A 19,134-nucleotide genomic window follows, 5' to 3' on the forward strand; every position below is an offset into this window, starting at 1 on the left:
GTCACAGGGCCCCTGGATTAATGCAGCCTGGTCCACATCAGGGGAAATTCTAAGCTGTCTAGGCAGAGTGTTACTGGACCCAGCCCAAGAGATTCAGGTATGCCTGGAATGTGCATGTAAATGCAAAGGGCGAGGGCGATTTGATTTACTATTTTCCCAGCAACTGGCCATGAGACCACAACAATAGCGGGCTGTGCTGTGTCACCCCACTAGCCCATTCCAATGCCCTTTTCCCGTGATGATGTTTCCTACCCCAAGCTTGGGAGCAATCAATCAGCATTCATAAGTTAATTTCTATCTCTGGGAACTTATATTTTCTCGTATCTAAATTCATCAACTCAGCTCCGGTATAACCTATTTGCAAACTGCCCCTTCTGTGTAGTTCCAGGAGAGACTTTGCATTTCCCTTTACACACCCCGGCAACAAGTAATCAAGGTAATCAAACCTTTGTAATTCCCAGAGACTGAACTTTACAGTCTTTGTTCTGCTGGCTTAGGGGACTCCCACAGCCTCAGAGCACGTTTTGCCCTATAAGAACCAGGGCTCTTGCCCCATTCAAACTGTGCACGCTGCACCTCCAGATCTTAGCGTTGTACCCTTGGGGATACTTCCCTGAGCCTCTCTCTCTCTCCTGGCTGAGAACACTGGACATTTGATGTTCTCCTCCTCTGCGGACCACTCTTCAGAACTGGTAAATATACTTTCCCTCCCTCACTCTATTCCACCATCTCCCTAGCGTCCTAGGACTGTGTGTGTGCGACCATTTTATTATTTACTTCTCTGTGTGTCTTCCTCTTTAAATAAAAGATTGCTCTTTGAACTTAAAGCACCAGCCTCATCTGTTATCTTGGGGAAAGGACCCCGTAAACACTGGTGGAGATTTCCTGCCATTACCCCTCTCATATAGAGGGGTAACACTGGTGGAGATTTCCCTCTCATTACCCCTCCTTGCCGCTAATTCCCCCCACAATTCTCTTACTTGCAAGGAGACCAATTCAGGTAACAGAGGAGCCTGAAGATGACAGGGTTTGGGGAGAGGAAGGATCTCAGAGGAGTATAATATCTACCTTCCAAAGCAGTCAGGGTGAACTGATCTCTGTAGTCTGGAGATCATTTATAATTCCTGGAGCTCTCCAAGCCACACCTGGAGGTTGGCAACCATATACCAGTCAGAGTAGCCAGCATTGGGTTGGATAGACCAATCATATGATCTAATATAGCTTAATATATGTTACAGATAGTAATTAGTTCCAAGCAAAGCTGTGATATGAATGTGTGCGTGTATGGGGGGATTGGGGGGACAGTCAATAAAACTTCCAGAAGGCTGAAGGCCAGAGTGCTGCAAATATTTATAAGCTCGTTTGAACTCTGAAATGTCTCCATCCAGGCTCTTGGGCGCTCACTGCAGTTTTTTAGATAGCAGAAAAAAATCTAGATTCCCGCATTCTGGCCAGCATTCCAGTCATAGCAGTATGCTTAAACCAACATTAATAGAAAAATAGAATCATAGGGTTGGAAGGGACCCTCAAGGGTCATCTGGTCGAACCCCCTGCACAATGTAGGAAATCTAGCCATCATTAGTAGTTTTCATTTGAGGATTTTAAAATGTCACGGTGAAACAGTTGCTTCTTGAAAATGTCCAAAGTGGAGAACTGGTCATTTACTGATATGAGAAGCATGCAGAAATATGCAACCCAACATATGGCTGAACCCTACCAAGAACTAGCAAGAGAGGCCATGCGGAGCTGTGTGAAGCAGCCATTACTTTCTCTGAAAGTCAATTAAAAAATAGTCAAGGACAATCAGTGACAAAACATGGGATAAGGTGTCAACTACCCTTGCTCCTCACTAGAGATGGTCACGAACCGAAATATGAACCGAAATTCAGCACGAACTGGGCCAGTTCAAGGTTTGTGAACCAGCAGTTCATCAGAGCCCATTTCTGACGAACCACCACGAACTTTAGGCCACTTTGTTTGGTTCATTTTTTGGTTCGTCACTGCAGACAGCCTGGCGCCGATCAATCAGTTTCCTAGGCAACGGGAGATGGGATTTCTGCAGACCTCCTGCTGACCAGAAGTGCCCTTCTGCTGACCCGGAAGTGACTAATTGCTGACCCAAAAGTGGTATTTTCAAGAACCAAACAAACCAAGTTTGCGAACTGGAGCTGGTTTGTGAAAGTTCATGGTTCGTGAAACGCAACGAACCATGAACCGCAAGGTTCGTTTTTTTCCTGGTTTGTGCCCATCTCTACTCCTCACTTTATCTTCAGTGAAGGAGCAGACTGTGGCAGACTGAATCTTGCTGCCCAAACTGGGCCCTGACATTTTTTCAGCCTTGTTCTTGCAATGAAAATAGCTCATGTCCTGATACAGAAGAGTTCACATTAATTCATGTTTACTGAGTTCCAATATCATGTAACACTTTGCCTTCTACAGTGTATTTCATGACCAGAGCACTGCAGTGTTCACAAGCATAAATCTCAAAATGTCTGCTGTTCCCTGAAATCCCTTCTTCTGTTTTAGACGTTTATTTATGAGATACCCACTGTCAAATTAATTCAGGCACTGCACACAAAACTGAAAAGCTACATCCACTATGATAAATAATATATGTCTAATGAAATATTTAGAGGTCAAAGTTGATATTTACATGGAAGCAGACTGATTTGTGCAAACAGTATTTTCTTTCAACACTGTTCACTAAATTTTTCATATGACAGTCAATAGCAACGAGTGAAGAAAAATGCAGGTGACCAATGAAAAGGGGAAAAAAGTAATTCATTGGCTTCGCTTTTTATTTAAAGAACTTTGAAACGGACTTCCTGAAAAAAGAGAGACATTAAGCTTCTTCTAATTTCTTGCTGCTGTGGAAGCTGCTTTAAATGATGAGAAAGGTTAAACATTCTCAGAACCTTTACTAGAAACTTGTTTAGCTAAAACAACCATGAAACCAAATGTTTTCCTGCAGATTCTTTCCCCATGCAAAGGAGCAGTTAATCTATTACACTAAGTCCCTGCATCATCCTTTATCAAGCACCTGAACTGTGAGGAAACCACATTTTCTGAAGAGCAGTATCTCGGTCAGGGCTGGTGCCACCATTGAGGCGGGGGTCGTGGGGGCCGTAGGTGCGCGCCATGGAGCTGGCATGCCTGCCTCGTGCTGCCGCCACCACCGCCGGTCAGTCCCATGATGCCACCGTTGCCACACGCCCCCCGGGAGGGCGCAGCAGCCGCAGGCCAGGGACGGCAGGTGGCCAGGGCGGCGTGTGGAGCATGGGCAGCCTCCTCACACCGCCCCAGCCACCCGCCAGCCAATGGCCCCGCCTTTACTGTGTGATGACGTCATCCTGCAGTCCCCTCAGGCACCAGAAACCCTGGTGCCAGCAGTGATCTCCATCCAAAAACACTTATCCTTCTTGAGAGGTTTTAAAGCAGATCATGAAAGGGAGAGCAGGAAGGGTTACACCAGTGCTTAGTTCTCGCAGCCCCTTCTTACATGCCCAGGGTAAGGCCAATCACCACCTTGGGGTCAGGTAGCAATTTTCCCCAGGCCAGTTTGGCTAGGGATCCTGACAATGTTTTGCCATCTTCTGGGCATGGAGCAAGGGTCACTGGGGGTAAGGGGGGAGGTATTTGGGAATTTCCTGCATTTTGCAGGGGGTTGGACTAGATGACCCTAGAGATCCCTTCCAACCCTGTGAGTCTAGGAGCGGAACTACAAGTGACAAAAGGCACAGATTGGACACTTGTCAGCTTCCCTCAAGTTTTGATGGGAAATGTAGGCAGCTTGGCGGAATGTTGGACAAGTGACAGTTGAAAAGTCCATTGGACAGCAGTTGGAGAGCGAAGCTGCAAGACCAGGATGCCTACATTTCCCATCAAAACTTGAGGGAAGCTGACAAGTGTCCAACCTGTGCCTTTTGTCACTTGTAGTTCCGCTCTAGGATTCTATGAAAGGCCAATTAGTTGGACTTTCAGATGCTGTTGGACTCGGATCTTGCTCTTCTACTACAGACCAACCAGGCTACCCACCTGAAACATTTGCTGAATATTCATAGCACTGTATGGTGTACCTGGAAAATGCGAGCTTCAGTGTGGCGTAAGGAATAGCATTTGAGAGGAGAGATCTGGGTTCAGCCTCTCCTGAGCATGAAACATGACCACAAGGTTGCCCTCGAGGTGGTTAAAAAACACAACAGCTTAACCTCATGCACCTGGACACTAGGCAGGATATAAATTACCAACAACAACAGCAACTCTTCCTGCATACAGCACAACTGTTGCTATTGCAACCACAGTGTGGAATGAAACTGCCAGGGGCTGGGGCTTATTATCTGATGCTGTGTTTTGTGCAGCTGCACAGACAAAGAGAAACCCCAAGGGCATATTCGGCAGGGTTCCATAAATGCAGTTGCCAGGTTGCTACTGGTGACCAGGAGTCTCTTCCTAGCAACAGTAAAGGGGGCAAGCAGGGTGTATGAGAGGCCCCATCCCTCTCCCTTGAACTCACTGAGCATTTAGATTTGGAAATAAGGGACTGGATGGAACGTACTCTCCCACTGCCCGAAGTCCTCCTTCATGGGGAAAGAGGCTTGCACCTTGTACCAGACTCTACCATTTCCCTCCATATTCAGCTTGTTTTCATGTTGCTTCTCTCTCAAATATTGCAAAATCCCACCAATCGGCTAAACCTTTGGCTCCTGCTCTGGCCATCTTCCACCTTAATTACCACAACATTCTTCTCTCCGGCCTGCCCTGTCATGCCTCCGGGTTCTTACTTTTATACCAAACTCCACTGCCAAAATTGTTCTCTCTCCCGTCATTTAATGCTCCATGATGTCTCTCTACTCATATTCCTTCACTCGGCTTCCCTTCCCAACTCTACCATGAGAGCATCTGAAGCTGTGGCTCACGAAAGCTCCTACCCTGCCACAAATTTTGTTAGTCTTATTGGTGCTACTGGTCTCTTGCTCTTTTCCACTGCTAGAGACAAATGCAGCTACCCATTTCGATCCATCTCTACTACATGCAGCATAAATTTCGTTGCCTTTACATTCAAAATTTTCTCCAATTTACCCTTCAACCCTTGTTTCCCATTACATCCTTGGCCATGACCTTTGACCTTCCAGCTTCCTTAAAATGTCTCTACCCATTTCTCCTTATTGCCTCTCTAATGGAATGCTTTCTCTGATACCCATCTATCTTTTGTCTATAAATTCAGTAAAATATAATCTAATGGCACAATACAAACAATAAAGAACACAAATATACCAATGCATATGTATAAAGGCACGGAGCGCAGAGATCTTGTTAAATGTTAGGTATCTTAGCAATGACAATTATCCCAGTTGCTGTAGCAACTTTTGATGCAATTCTTAAAAGACAACAGCTACATAACCAAATAAATGATCATCAACAATTCTAGTTATAGATCCAGAGGAGTTAGCTGTGTTAGTCTGTAGTAGCAAAATAGAGAAGTCCAGTCGCACCTTTAAGACTAACCAACTGTACCGTAGCATAAGCTTTCAAGAATCACAGTTCTCTTCGTCAGATACATCTGACGAAGAGAACTGTGATTTTAGAAAGCTTATGCTACAATAAAGTTGGTTAGTCTTAAAGGTGCGACTGGACTCTTTTCTATAATTCTAGTTATAGTAGCTGAAAGATTCTCACTTCCTTAGAGAAAGACCATGAATCAAAGGGCAAGATTGAAATACTGGTTCAAGGAACGTTCGCATCTCTTTCAGTATCAGTTTCTTCAGCACAGATACTTTTGGCTACCTTACATGACTCGCCATTTCTGACGCAAACAATGTAAGTATTCTGTTAACGTTAATGAAAAGAGAATAATTGTGTGCAGTACAAGTTAATTTCGTAGCTGGGTGAATGAGATTATTTAATGAGCATGGTTTGGTAGTACAACCTGGGAAGGACATTGAAAGTAAATTTATTTGAACATTCATTACCTATAATGAAGATTTTAACCTGAGAATCTCACTTCCTTCCTAGCTGCTAGTTAAAAGTGTGTACTTCTTAATATTTGAAGCAACTGCCTATACAATTAGTTAGGGATAAAGATGATAGGGTACAAAAAGTATTTAATTGTTTTAATTCAAGTCCAAGAAAAACAGTGGCAAGAAAATCCTTTTCAAACGCAGGATGGTTTATCGTTTTCAAAAAAGTATTGCGGAACAGTTTTAAAGTTATTTGTTCTATCTCTAAGAATGACAGGATTCCTATAAAAATTACCAGTTAGAATTAATGTCCATTCATATTGATGTATTGAATTGTATCAGATTGAATCATCCTGCTTATGGACTTATGATTGGAAGCTATATGGCTGTGGATGATTAACTAGTTGTTTTACTAGCACTGAGTATTTTATGGGTCTTGTAACGAAGACCGTATAAATGTATTGATACAACATTGAATTATGAATGGATATTGAATATTGTATGAACTGCACATATATTGGCAATTTGTCATTACTGTATTGATTATATGAATGTTTACAATTGAAGTGGTTGTCGTTAGGTGGTCTTGAATTCCTTGTTTGCTATCTCTAAGAATGACAGGATTCCTATAAAAATTACCAGTTAGAATTGATAATGTTAAAAAAATGTATATGAAGTTTTCCCCACCAAGCATTTCTTGAAATGTCAAAAGACGTGGTCAAGAAAAAAACACTTCCTGCCTAGCCAGTCAACTGTCCCGAGCCTTCCTCAAAGCTTGTCCTTTTCTTCTCCCCTTCTTGCAGGATTTGTCCCCTTCCTCCAAAGCTTATGTGATTTTTTTTTTTAAATAAAAAAGGTTGCACCGATTCCCACCAATTCCCCCCTCAGGAATCGGGACCTGGTACTCCATGAAAGGTGCTGGTACTCCATACCAATGATTACCAGCACAAGCCAAGCCAATGGGGAGAGGAAGAGCGCGCGGGTTTGGAGGCTTTATTAGCAGGAGGTTTGCACCATTGTGCACCCAAGGATCCCAGCAGGAACCCGGAAAGCCACTAACTAAAATTCCAAGAACATTTTGCTCCCACAACTTCCTGTCTGTAAGGCGTATTGGCTGTTGAAGGTCTAAGGAGCAGCCCTGCCTTCTACAAACCCCTCCCCACCTCAGTTAGTGCTGCTGATAAAGAATCTCCTTCCCTCCAGTTGCCATCAATAAAGACATCAGAGGGAGGGGAGACGGCAGGCAGTAATACAGCTCAGCTAAGAATCCCCGTCCCAAGAGACATTTTACACTGAATTCTAATTGTCATTTGCACTGGATTTTTATTCTTGTAAGCTACATCAGGAAAATCTTTTGGCGGAAAGGTGAGAATAAATAACAACATGAACAGTCTGGGCTCATGGAGAAGTACTGTTTCATCAGGGATTTATATGTAACTGCCACTCAGAGTAGCCACTGGCCAGGACCACAGTGTAAACATATACAGTCCCATGTGGAAGCTTTAGTTTCACATATACAGGGTCTCTGTGGAAACAGTGTCCAGCCACAGACTTACTGCCAAGCTCATGAAGAACAGGTAACATTTTTTAAAGAGAAGAGACTCATTTGAATTTGTTTATTTGTAGGAGGCCCTGTTCTGATGAGCAAAGCTGCTGTGGCAGCGCATAAGGAGAGAAGCCGTCCTGCAGATATGAGGAGCCAAGGTCATGAAGGGCTTTGTATGTGACAGCCAAAACCTTTGTCAGTCCTAGGGTGGCAGTCCCTGGCAGTTAGATCCCCAAGCTCCTTACAGCAAGCAGGCAGGTGCATTGGTTGAAGAAACTTTATTTAGAGATCTATTCAGTTCAGGTGTGCACACATAGGTAGAAGTTGGCAGAAGTGATTATTTAAACAATAGGACTACTAATTATAGGGGACGTTCTCCCACCCACTGGCCTGTTTGCATTCAGGCGCAAAACCCCAAAAAGTTACACGGGAACAAAGTAGTTTAGTCTAGACAAAGTACAGAGTGGAATCATTCTCTCCTGTGAAAAGATACATTTCAGTACACAGCTGTAGCTTCGGTCCAAGGACACTCAGAAGTGAAAGCGCATATTTTTTAGAGATAGCAAAGAGGCCACTTGCTCCTCTGGAAATTAGAATTAGCAGTCTAGACACCCTCAGGTGACTTATATAAAATGCATAAGATACAGTATTTAACTTTGGCATTATATCAGTATGAGTAAGATGCAGCGTAAGATGCAGAACACAACAGTGGCATGGATGCTTGCATACATGACAACCTTGAACGGAAGGCTGTAACTTATGGGCAGCCAATGAGAGTGATGCGCATGCTCCATCCAACGCCTGTCAGTAATTGAGCTGCTGTGTTGTGCACCAACTGAAATGTCAAAGTTGACATTGAGGGGAGACCTATGCAGCCGTAGTCTAGCCTGAAGGCTACCATGCCAGGGATCCAAGTGGCCAGATCGGCTGTGCCAAGGGAGGGGGCCAATTTCTGAGCTAGGCTGAGTCGGAAGGCGGCCTTTTTTGCAGCTGAATTTTTATTTCTGTGCCAGTCGAGGGGGAGGCACATTTCCTCTCTCAGCAAAGTACAGAGAAAAGCCACGCAGCTCGCAGATTTGGTGCAGTCACTGAAGGGCGCTAGGCATCCGAATTCGGCTCTTGCATTCACCTGGGCATTACGCTCCTGCAGCGCCGACTTGCTGCGGCTGCTTTGGGGGACTCTCGCCTGGGAACCGAAGCTCAGCCTCCCGCTGCCCCAGAGGCGGTTGAGAGCCGGGTCGGGACACCCCCCCACCCCCGAGCAAACACTGCGGGGTCCCAGCGGGGAGGAGGGACGCGAGGCCTCCCCGCGATTCGGATCAGAACCCGAAAACGAAACGCCCCCGAAGCCCCCTCTGGCGTCCCAAGCCCCGCGTCCAAGCAAGGGCCTCCAGGCAGCTGCGGCGGCTCGGCCCCCTCCGTCCCCGGCAGCCCTCCTGCGCCCCTCCGGGCGGGAGGACAGCCCGGGCCGCGCGGCTCCCTCCCGCCTGCCCCGGCCCCTGAAAAGCGGCGGAGGGCAGAGCGCAGCCCGCTCGCCTTCCCTCCAGGCAGACCCGGCGGCGGGCGAGCGCGAGGGCGGGCAGGTCCCGGGCCCGCTAGAGCACCCGGGGGCGGCGAGGGCCAGGCGGTGCGAGGGAGAGACCCACCTGGCGCGGCGCGGGCGGCGGCGGAGCCCGGGCGGCCCTTCAGCGCGGGCGGCAGCAGCAGCAGCAGCAGCAGGCAGAGGGCGGCGGCGGCGGCCAGCCCGCGGCTCCCCGGCATGGCGGCCAGGCGGCGGCAGCGGAGGCATATTGCGGCCCGGCCAGCCAGAGCCAGCCGGAGGGAAGGAGCGAGCGCGGCAGCCGCACCTGAGCCGCCGCGCCTCAGCCTCCCCGCCCCGCCGCCCGCGCGCCCACGTCACGGCCGAGGGAGGGAGCCCCGCCGCCGCCGCCGCCACCCCCCCCCCCCCGAGCAGGCGGAGGCCCCACCGGTGCAGCCTCTCCCACCGGTGCAGCCTCCCCGGTCACAAAGGGCGGGGGGACCCCGAAAGGCCGCAGCAACCCCCTTGGACCTCTCCGGCCGTGGGAAGCCCAGCAAGGGGGCCCACGAAGCAGTTGCCCTTTCCGTGCCGGCGACTGGGAGCCCGTCGGGGCGAAGCTCTGCGATGCCCGGGAGAGCCTCCAGCAAGCAGCAACTTCGCGGCCACTGAGCAAAACAGTGGCGGCCCCAGGTTCCTTCCGCGACCGGGAAAGGGCCAGTGCGGTGTGGAAGGGATGGGGTGGGGGAGACGCGCAGGGAAGCAAATCACTACCGTCCTAAGGCTCCGTCTTTGTAAAATCCTAGGATATTGGTTATGGGGATGTCCTTGACACCGATTGTACTAATCTCACACTATGGAATCCGCCTTGAGTCTCAGTGAGAAAGGTGAACTTTAAATGACATAAAATAATAAATAAATACCCTCCACCGCATCTGATAGAGCGATATGAAGGCAACACACACAAGCAAGGAGCAGAAGGGCAACTGGTTCCACCACCGCCTCGGAGCATTAAGCTCAGTGGCAGGGCTGTGTTTGTGCGTGTCCCTAACTCCATGTGCATTGGCTGGCTTTCTGCAATTCAGAACCCTTGAAAAGCAGTATTTCCAACTGCATGGATAGAATACACACGTGGACAGCTTGTGCATATGCTGTTGTTGATTTCCTTCGTTTCTACCCCACTTTTCTCCCTGATGGAGACCCCAAGCAGTTTACAGTGTTCCCCCTTCTCCATTTTATCCACACAACAACCCAACAAGGTAGGTTAGGCTAAGGGAGTGTGACTGGCCCACGGTTACCCAGTGAGCTTCCATGACAGAATGGGATTTGAACTTGCATCTCCCAAATCCTAGTCTGACACTCTAATGCTGGGTCTCATATGTGGATGTTAAGCTAAAAAAAAAAGGAGTGGGGATAGCTGTTCATGGATATGGCTGCAGTCCTAAGGGTGCTTTCCTGGGAGTAAGCTCCATTGAATAACATGGAACTTACTTACAGTTAGACCTATTTAAGGTTACTCCCTTTTTGCATGCCCAGTTGGTCCTGGCCACCTGGCTTTGCTATTTCGATGTAAACTTCCAGTACTTGAAATCTCACCATAGGAAAGTAGGTGCCACACAGCTCATGTGCCTATAGGTAGGTCAGGAAGATTATCTTCTTAGTCCACTAGACCAGTGGTCCCCAACCTTTTTGGGACCAGTGTGGAAGACAATTTTTCCACGGACCGAGGGTGAGGGGATGGTTTTGGAATGATACAATTTATTTCGATTATTACATTATAATATATAATGAAATAATTATACAACTCACCACAATGCAGAATCAGTGGGAGCCCTGAGTTTGTTTTCCTGCAACTAGATGGTCCCATCTGGGGGTGATAGGCGACCGCCTACCTTGCCTGCTCCCTGGAGCCGGCTGTATGCTTGCCCACCACTCACCTCCTGTGCGGCCTGGTTGCTAACAGGCCACAGACCGGTAGCGGTCCACAGACCGGGCGTTGGGGACCCCTGCACTAGACTACAGAAATCTGCCTTATGGGGCAGGGAGAATAGATGGATGCGTTCATTGTAGCTTCAAACAGTAATAAAAAGCTGAACTGACGGGTTAACTAGCTTAGCAAAATCAGGGAGTTTGCTCATTACTGCTATTGTGAAAGGCCTCTACTTTTCTTGAACACACTTGAATCTGACATTATTTACATCTCGCTGCATACTTCCTGCGTTTCATAGCCCTCGGACCCTTCTTCACATCTGTGTGCTTAGTGGGAGCCTCTACATCGATCTGACAAAATGTGCTCTAGTCCACGGAAGCTTACAGCGCTATAAAATCTTGTTAGCCTTAAGTTGTCACAAGACTCCAGTTGTTCAAACCTACATCACAGGGTTGTGGTGAAGATAAATTGAGGAGAGGAGAATGATACAAGCTGCTTTGGGTCTCCACTGAGTAGAAAGACAGTTTGGAGTAGAAAGAGCCAGTTTGTAGTGGCTAAGTAGTGTAGTGGTTAAGAGCGTGGGACTCTAATCTGGAGACCCGGGTTTGATTCCCCACTCCTCCACTTGAAGCCAGCTGGGTGACCTTGGGCTAGTCATGGCTCTCTGGATCTCTCTCAGCCCCACCCACCTCACAGGGTGTTTTGTTGTGGGGATAATGATAACATGCTTTGTAAACCGCTCTGAGTGGGCATTAAGTTGTCCTGAAGGGCGGTATATAAATCGAATGTTATTATGTTATTATATAATGAATAAATATATTTGAAAACAAGAATAGGATACAGAGCTGAAAAAATGCTGAAACAGAACATAAGCAATTAAGCCTGACATTAAATGACAGACATTTCCCAGTAGGAACATACTTCCAGAAACAGGCAGTACCCAGTAGTATAGGCTACAGTCACTGTAGTATAGGCTGCAGTGACTGTAGCCTTTACCAATACGAATACAGCCCTTTACCAATATGAACAATTTCCTAATACAGCCCTTCTCTGAGTGTAAAAGCCCTCCTGAATAATTCAGTTTTGCATAGTTTGCAGAAAGCCAGGAGCTTGGGAGCTGACCTCTTCAGGCAGGCCGTTCCATAAGGTGGGGGCCTCCACAGAGAAAGCACATGTGCAGGCAGTTGTTAATTTTGCCCAACTGCAGAATGGTGAATGAAGCTGCTGTGGCAGACCAGAGGGATAGAAGCAGTCCCATAGATGCGACAGGCCAGGTCCTTGCATGAAGTCTTTACATGGGGAAGCCAATTCCTTGAATTGAGGCCAGTAACTGATAGCCAATGGAGTGACTGCAGGATGACAGTAATACGCAGGATCTGTTTAGCTCCTCATAATAACTGAGCTGTGGTGTTCTGCACCAATTGGAATCTCTGAGCTGACTTTGAGGGGAAACCTATGTAGAATACGTTACGGTAGTCAAATCTCGGTATTACCAGCCTGTGGATAAAGTGGGTTCCATTTCAAGTTGTTCGCTTTCAGCCGTTTGATCCCAGCTGTCAAGTAACAATGCCTCCAGAGGAGTTAGCCGTGTTAGTTTGTAGTAGCAAAATCGAAGAGAGTCCAGTAGCACCTTTAAGACTAACCAACTTTACTGTAGCATGAGCTTTCGAGAACCACAGTTCTCATCTGATGAAGGGAACTGTGTTTCTCGAAAGCTTATGCTACAGTAAAGGTGGTTAGTCTTAAAGGTGCTACTGGACTCTTTTCAACTCAATACCTGTACAGCATCACCAGCTGGTTTGAATAGCGTGATAACAGAGTTGGGTGTGATGGTTGTTGTGGGTTTTCCGGGCTGTATTGCCGTGGTCTTGGCATTGTAGTTCCTGACGTTTCGCCAGCAGCTGTGGCTGGGATCTTTAGAGGTGTAGCACCAAAAGACAGAGATCTTTCAGTGTCACAGTGTGGAAAAGAAGTTGGCAGGTAATTTATATGTACTCAGGAAGGTGGGGTTGGGCTGAGTCATCCTGTAAGATGCCAGTCCCAGCTGCTGGCGAAACGTCAGGAACTACAATGCCAAGACCACGGCAATACAGCCTGGAAAACCCACAACAACCATCGCTCTCCGGCCGTGAAAGCCTTAGACAATATATAGAGTTGGGTGTCCTCCACATATTGATCTCCAGTTCTACAGAAACAAATGATTTCTCTTAAATGCTTTACATGGGGATAAGAGGCACCCTGTGGAACCTCACAAGAAAATTCCCACACAGAAGATAGCTGATCTTCAACAGCAGACGTTTGAGTCTGTACCATGAGGAATCATTTAAACCAGTCCAAAGTACATCCATTGATATCTTCTTCTGCCTCCAAGCACCTCAACAGGCTGCAGTCCAGAGCACAAGTGTTATCCAAGAAGGCCTGGAGTTGGTCAGCTACTGCATGCTCAATCACTTTGCCCGGAAAGGGCAGATAAGAGACTGGGTGATAACTCGCGACATCATTTTTGTCTGGGGATGGTTTTTTAAGTCGTTGGTGGATGACCACCTGTTTGAGTGGCTGAGGGAAGGCGCCTTGGGTGACTGATTCATGACAGACATCAAGGGCTTGTTTAGGTTGTCCTTACATGATTGAACAGCCAAAATGGGCAAGGATCCAACGCCTTCACAGATGCCTGGATCCATAGTAACGGGGACAAAACGGTCCATAAGTGAACCATATGGTGTATTAAGCATTTTTTCTTCACCTATATTACAGCTGGTATCCAAGTAAGAGCACATTCTTGCTATTAGCAAAAAACTTTGCAAAGGCCTTACAGCTAATTGTGTGTTCCTGAGCTAGAAAAGTTCAGATTTAGGAGTCAGAAGATGTCAGGATACCTTAAACAATGGGGATGGTCATGAACTAGCTGAAGTAATGGTGAAGAGAAGTAACATTTCTTTGCCACTATCATTTCATAGGTCTTCCAATAGGCTGTAAAGCATGCTTTATCACAGTGGTCCCCAACACCCAGTCCGTGGATCAGTACCGGTCCGTGGACTGTTAGCAACTGGGCCGCACAAGAGGTGAGTGGCGGGCGAGTGCAGAGCCGGCTCCAGGGAGCAGGCAAGGTAGGCCATTGCCGTCTTGGGAGAGGTGGCTGCGCCTCGTCTGGCCAGCCCTGCACTTTTCATTAGAAATATCATCTCACCTGGCCGGCTGACCACATCACAACCACAGCCACACCGACCACAGCACGAGGCAGTAACTGCACGTGTGCCGGCTGGGAGCGGGAGGAGAGACCCAGAGGCATGATGGGAGTCAGCCGGCCAGGTGAGGTGATATTTCTAATGAAAAGTGCGGGGCCGGCCAGGCCAGGCGCGATGCGGCTTTCCATCCCCCCCCCCGGTAGAAAAATCATCTTCCACGAAACCGGTCCCTGGTGCCAAAAAGGTTGGTGGACCACTGCTTTACCAGATGCAGTGCAAGATTTCCACCAGCATCTATCTAGGCATCCTCAAGCCCTCTTTAGGTTTCTTATCTCCCCCAAGGCCGGAGAGGTCAATGAGGAGCAATCTTGTCAAGTTTTGAGTAGCTTTACATGCCAGGAATCCCACTGCAGTCTCAACAGGGTATGGATCTGGAATTCTAAAATCCCCCCAAGTGTTTTGGAATCTGCAAAAGGATTCATGAGCTTCTGAGGGTGGGACCATTTTTAACGGGCCTCCTTTTTTTGTAGGATGTTGAAGCCACATTCACCCTTGTCTTCAGTAGACAAGTGCTGGACCATGGTTCAGGCTGAATCGCCAGTCCCGAAAGAAGAGTTCCCCTCAAAGGCCCAATGCAAAAAGATTTAAGCCTAAGGTGTTGCCTCTTTCATGGGTTGGTCCTGTCACTATTGAAGGGAGGCCCATGACTACCTGGGCTGGCCCTAGTGAGGAGCATTCAGCACGGATGCTGAAGTCCCCAGAACAGTCTAGGGGTCTCCAGCACCACCTCTGCCGACTCAGAAAAGGTGATTAAAGGAGAGTGCCTAATTTACCCATAATTCCCAGCAAAAGGAGCAGACAGTCAATGCCTGCTATAGCTTGAGAGTCTGACTTGAAGGGCTCAGGGAGGATAATGACAATCCCTCCACCCCGGCCACCTGTGCACGCCGGGCGGAGGACTGTATAAGCAGGCAGAATTAGCTGGGCCAGACGCATCACTTTGGGCAAATCCACACTCACTCATCTTCCGCTTATCTTGCGCTGTCGTGGCAATCGCCTTTGTTCCACTACCAGGCTGTGCATCCTCACATCCACCCTTCCGGTGCGTCTTCATGGCGCAACCAGTTCTCCACACGGCACCGAGTACAGCGTTACCGTGGGCGGTTCCATCCTCTGCCGTCAGAATTGACGGCGCACGTCACTTCCCCCCTTTTTTTAAAAAAAGGGTCAATTATCCGGTATACCGATATCTTGAATTTGTTTCCCGCACCTGCCGTTTACTGGAGACGACCGTTATTGGAAATACAGGATTGCTCAGCTTAGCACCTCGCACTCTTGAAAATTGGGGAACTCAATAGGGAAACGGTCCTCGTGCAACATGCGCATGCTCCGGTGACCGTTTCTTTTCCCGCGCAAACCGCTGGTCACTAGGGTTGGTTTACCGGTATACCAACCATTATGCACTGTTAAAAAAAAGGGGAAGAAAATGGATTTCCGTGGATATCACGTGGTTTGGAGGGAAAGCGCAATAGTGGCGCGGTGAAGGTGGGGAACACGCGGAATGGGAAAGCGTGTGAGTATCTGCGTGAATAGCGTGCTGCTTGCGAAAAAGCCGCGGAATCAAATAGGTAGTGTGGATTTGGCCATTGTTTTCTTCCAACCGTGTCTCCGCCAGGTCAATTCCCACTTCCGGTCATAGCCCAGCATGGACAGGTTATTTTTTTGCATAGTCTACAGTCTCTAGGTCAAACATGATTTACTTAATTAGGAATTTAGTCCCAGGCCACCTCACATAGGCAGTGCCAACACCAGTTTTAAGCAGGGAACAAATATGAAGTCTCTTGTAAGCTTGAAGTCACATTTATCTCAAAACGTTGCCAATTAAATACATTTAAACAAGACAAGAGGTATGTGAGAGGTATTTTATTCCAACATTTAAACATTAGGTATTCTACTATTTACAGCAGAATCTTGTTCCGTTGATTTATATGAATAATTTAAAAATAAAACTGATTTTCCATCATTTTTTTTAAAAAAAAATTAATGTCATATTTCTGGGATTAAAGAATGATCAATGTAGAGGCAACGGATAAAGCTCCCCCCCCCCATATACTACCTTGACTTGCTCTGTGCTACCATATAGGTTTGTGTTATTGGCTATTAACACTCCAAAGACAGTTTTATAGAAAGGCTTAAATTGTAAATGCTGAATTATGTTATCATTGTCTTCCCTAAAAGGCTTTTTATTCCATTGTGTTACATAAATACTCTTCTTGTTGGTGCAACCTCAAACCCAATGGCATAGCTAATGTTTCAATGAGTCATTTCTTTCTAAGGACATATTCCCAGTTTCAAAGAGCGTTCCTGTGACAGAAGCGCACTGACATTTTAAGCTAAAATGAATGGCATAACAAAGGTGTAGAAAGTATTTGGGGATCAATGTACGCTGCAGGTTTAACCATTATTCCCTCCCCCCAGGGAATGTCGTGGTGGTGGGGAGGGGCTAGAGAAGTCCCTCAACAAACTACAACTCTCAATATTCTTCAGAGGCAGCCATGAAAGTTAAACTGCTACAAAAGTGCTTACAAGTTGTGTTTATCCAAACTTCTCACCAAATACATCTGCTGTCTCTTAAGTTATGGCATCAAGGGAGATGTACAGAAAGAATATATCCAGAGCAGAGATTGCCTAGGATTATACAGTCTGGAGACAACAGGACACACGGTAATCCAAACATCCAAATGGTCAGTCTGGAAAACATGACGGCTACTTTGTTAATGATCTGTTTGTGAAGAAAGTATCATACGTGTTTGACAAATAAGCACAACATATGAATGCAAATAAAAATAGGTTACAAAAGAAACATTCCCCATCTCGGCAGCACGAATTTAACCTAGAACCCAGAGTTCTGTTTGAGGGTAGCTGAAAGGCTTGTCTTTGCTCCGTAGGACTTTTTAATGTTTATTTGTGAATCGCAGATTCCTTATGAAGTACCACAATTTGTTCTGCTGTTCCTTTACAGACTACAAGTGACAAAAGGCACAGGTTGGACACTTGTCAGCTTCCCTCAAGTTTTGATGGGAAATGTAGGCATCCTGGTCTTGCAGCTTGGCTCTCCGACTGCTGTCCAATGGACTTTTCAACTGTCACTTGTCCAACATTCCGCCAAGCTGCCTACATTTCCCATCATAACTTGAGGGAAGCTGACAAGGGTCCAACCTGTGCCTTTTGTCACTTGTAGTTCCGCTCTTAGCCAGATGTGGTGTAGGAAATAGAGTGTCAGACGAGGATGTGGGACACCCAGGTTTGAATCCCTGCTCTGCCACAGAAGCTTGCTGGGTGACCCTGTGCTAGTCGCACACTCTCAGCCTAACCTACCGCACCTCAGCACTTCACATAACCCGCCATGGGAGCAGGGCAACAAACAGCAGAATGACTGAGGTGGTAAGCTTTCCTTCTCCTCAGCAAACGTGTTCCTCCAGAACCATGTGCTTTCTGCTCATGAAAGATGCTGTGTCTTGCGGGAGCAAAAACATCTAGCCCTGGAGGTGCATGCTGAGCAATGGAGGAACGGTCCTCAATGGTGGAACACGATGCGCAAGTGGAAGGAAAGTAGTGGATCTGAGCCAACACTGTGTCATGCATTATGTTTTTCTAGATATTACACAGAGAACAAAGAAGTTACACAATTTTTTTGGCCGTGCAGCATATGAGAAGTTCCTGTTTGAAAAACAGAAGCCTCAGAGCACGCTTGTGTCATGTCTGACTGTACCCATTCATCCATGCCAGTGTTAAGCTTGTGGTCCTGAGTCACCTCAGTCTTAGAACTGATCTCATGTTATAACTGATAAGTTCGTTCCTTAGCTTTCAGTAACTGCTTTCGTTTTCTCGCGGCAGCTGGTAAAGCTGCGGACATTCTTTTCCGTTGATATTGTTTAATCTGACCTTGAGTGTCTGAAGTGTTGCATTGCTCAGTATCTTGCCCGTCTAGTGTGTGAACTCTGGAAATGTTTCCCAGACTGCCTCTGTACTTGTGGTTTAGGGGGGAGGGGGTTGGTTGAGTATATTGCCTTGTAATGGCCCCTTAAGCCTTATTCCTTTCAATGAGAAGTTACCAGGCTCATCTGCGTTTTACTTCATGTACTGCTATGGACCTGTGTGTATGTAACAAGATTGATTTCCTGAATAGAAGTCATTTAGCCAAGGACGTGTGTCTTGCTGGAATGATCCAGGGATCTATCTGCCATAACCTGTCATCGACAGTCTGACAGCTTGGGCACACAGCTTTAGTTCAGTGGACCTTTGGATTCCGGGCACTGTTGCCCTCTGCATCAGAAAAGGACGCTGCTAGTCTTTAATAAAATTTTATTATTTTTAAGGATGAGTTACATTGTAATTCGCACCAAAATGATATGGAATACAATCATTACAAGGAAAAGACATGATGGGGGAGAATACAAATTGGACATTTGTATTTTAGTATCAAAGCAATTACCATACAGTCATTTGTAAGAAACGTCTCCAGCTTACAGCACAATTCTATGGATAGGACTGCAACGTAAATCAAAGAGTTACTCGCAAACTTCGTAACGTATACCATGCCTTGCCCAATGTGGGCAACCAAAACATTTTCTTCAGCAATTACATAGCAACTCAGTATTTTTTCTGTCTGTTCTTACAGGCACAGATCTCGGGAAGAGAATATATGACATACTCCGTTCAGGACAACTTCATCAGGCTGTACTACATGTCACGCTTTTTCTGGGCTTGTTTTTGGATTCATATGTCACTCTGGCACTGATTGTGCAGAGGAGTTATAAGGGAAGGAGAATATGGAAGCTATATGTTAAATCAAAAAGTATTTGGATAAGCATGAAGTCTTCAAGGACCTCCTGCGAAACATTAAAGTACAGCAAACTCTTCTCTAGGTTCCTGGAACTTTTTATGTTCTTACAAACTCCTTGGCAGGATGAATTCATTCGTGCATGTTCAACAGCAGC

General features: G+C 46.8%; 1 protein-coding gene and 1 long non-coding RNA gene across 3 annotated transcripts in view; one reads left to right on the top strand and one right to left on the bottom strand.

The window, feature by feature from the left end:
- The window catches only part of FAM171B (family with sequence similarity 171 member B), a 45,868-nt gene extending 36,545 nt beyond the window's left edge, over positions 1-9,323 (bottom strand). Inside the window, exon 1 of the mRNA XM_054970820.1 lies at positions 9,150-9,323. Within this exon, the coding sequence (XP_054826795.1) occupies positions 9,150-9,264 (115 nt within the window). The 5' untranslated portion in view covers positions 9,265-9,323. The remainder of the gene's footprint in view (positions 1-9,149) is intronic.
- On the top strand, positions 5,610-18,929 carry LOC129323946 (uncharacterized). 2 transcript variants are annotated; one of them, XR_008596501.1, is made up of 3 exons: positions 5,610-5,817; positions 16,771-16,878; positions 18,816-18,929. It is a non-coding gene; the product is annotated as an uncharacterized LOC129323946 (long non-coding RNA). The 2 variants fall into 2 exon arrangements; XR_008596502.1 differs by having other exon boundaries at positions 16,771-16,858.
- The last annotated feature ends 205 nt before the right edge of the window (positions 18,930-19,134 follow it).

This window comes from Eublepharis macularius, chromosome 2, assembly GCF_028583425.1.
Source record: "Eublepharis macularius isolate TG4126 chromosome 2, MPM_Emac_v1.0, whole genome shotgun sequence".
NCBI classification, from domain to species: domain Eukaryota; kingdom Metazoa; phylum Chordata; class Lepidosauria; order Squamata; family Eublepharidae; genus Eublepharis; species Eublepharis macularius.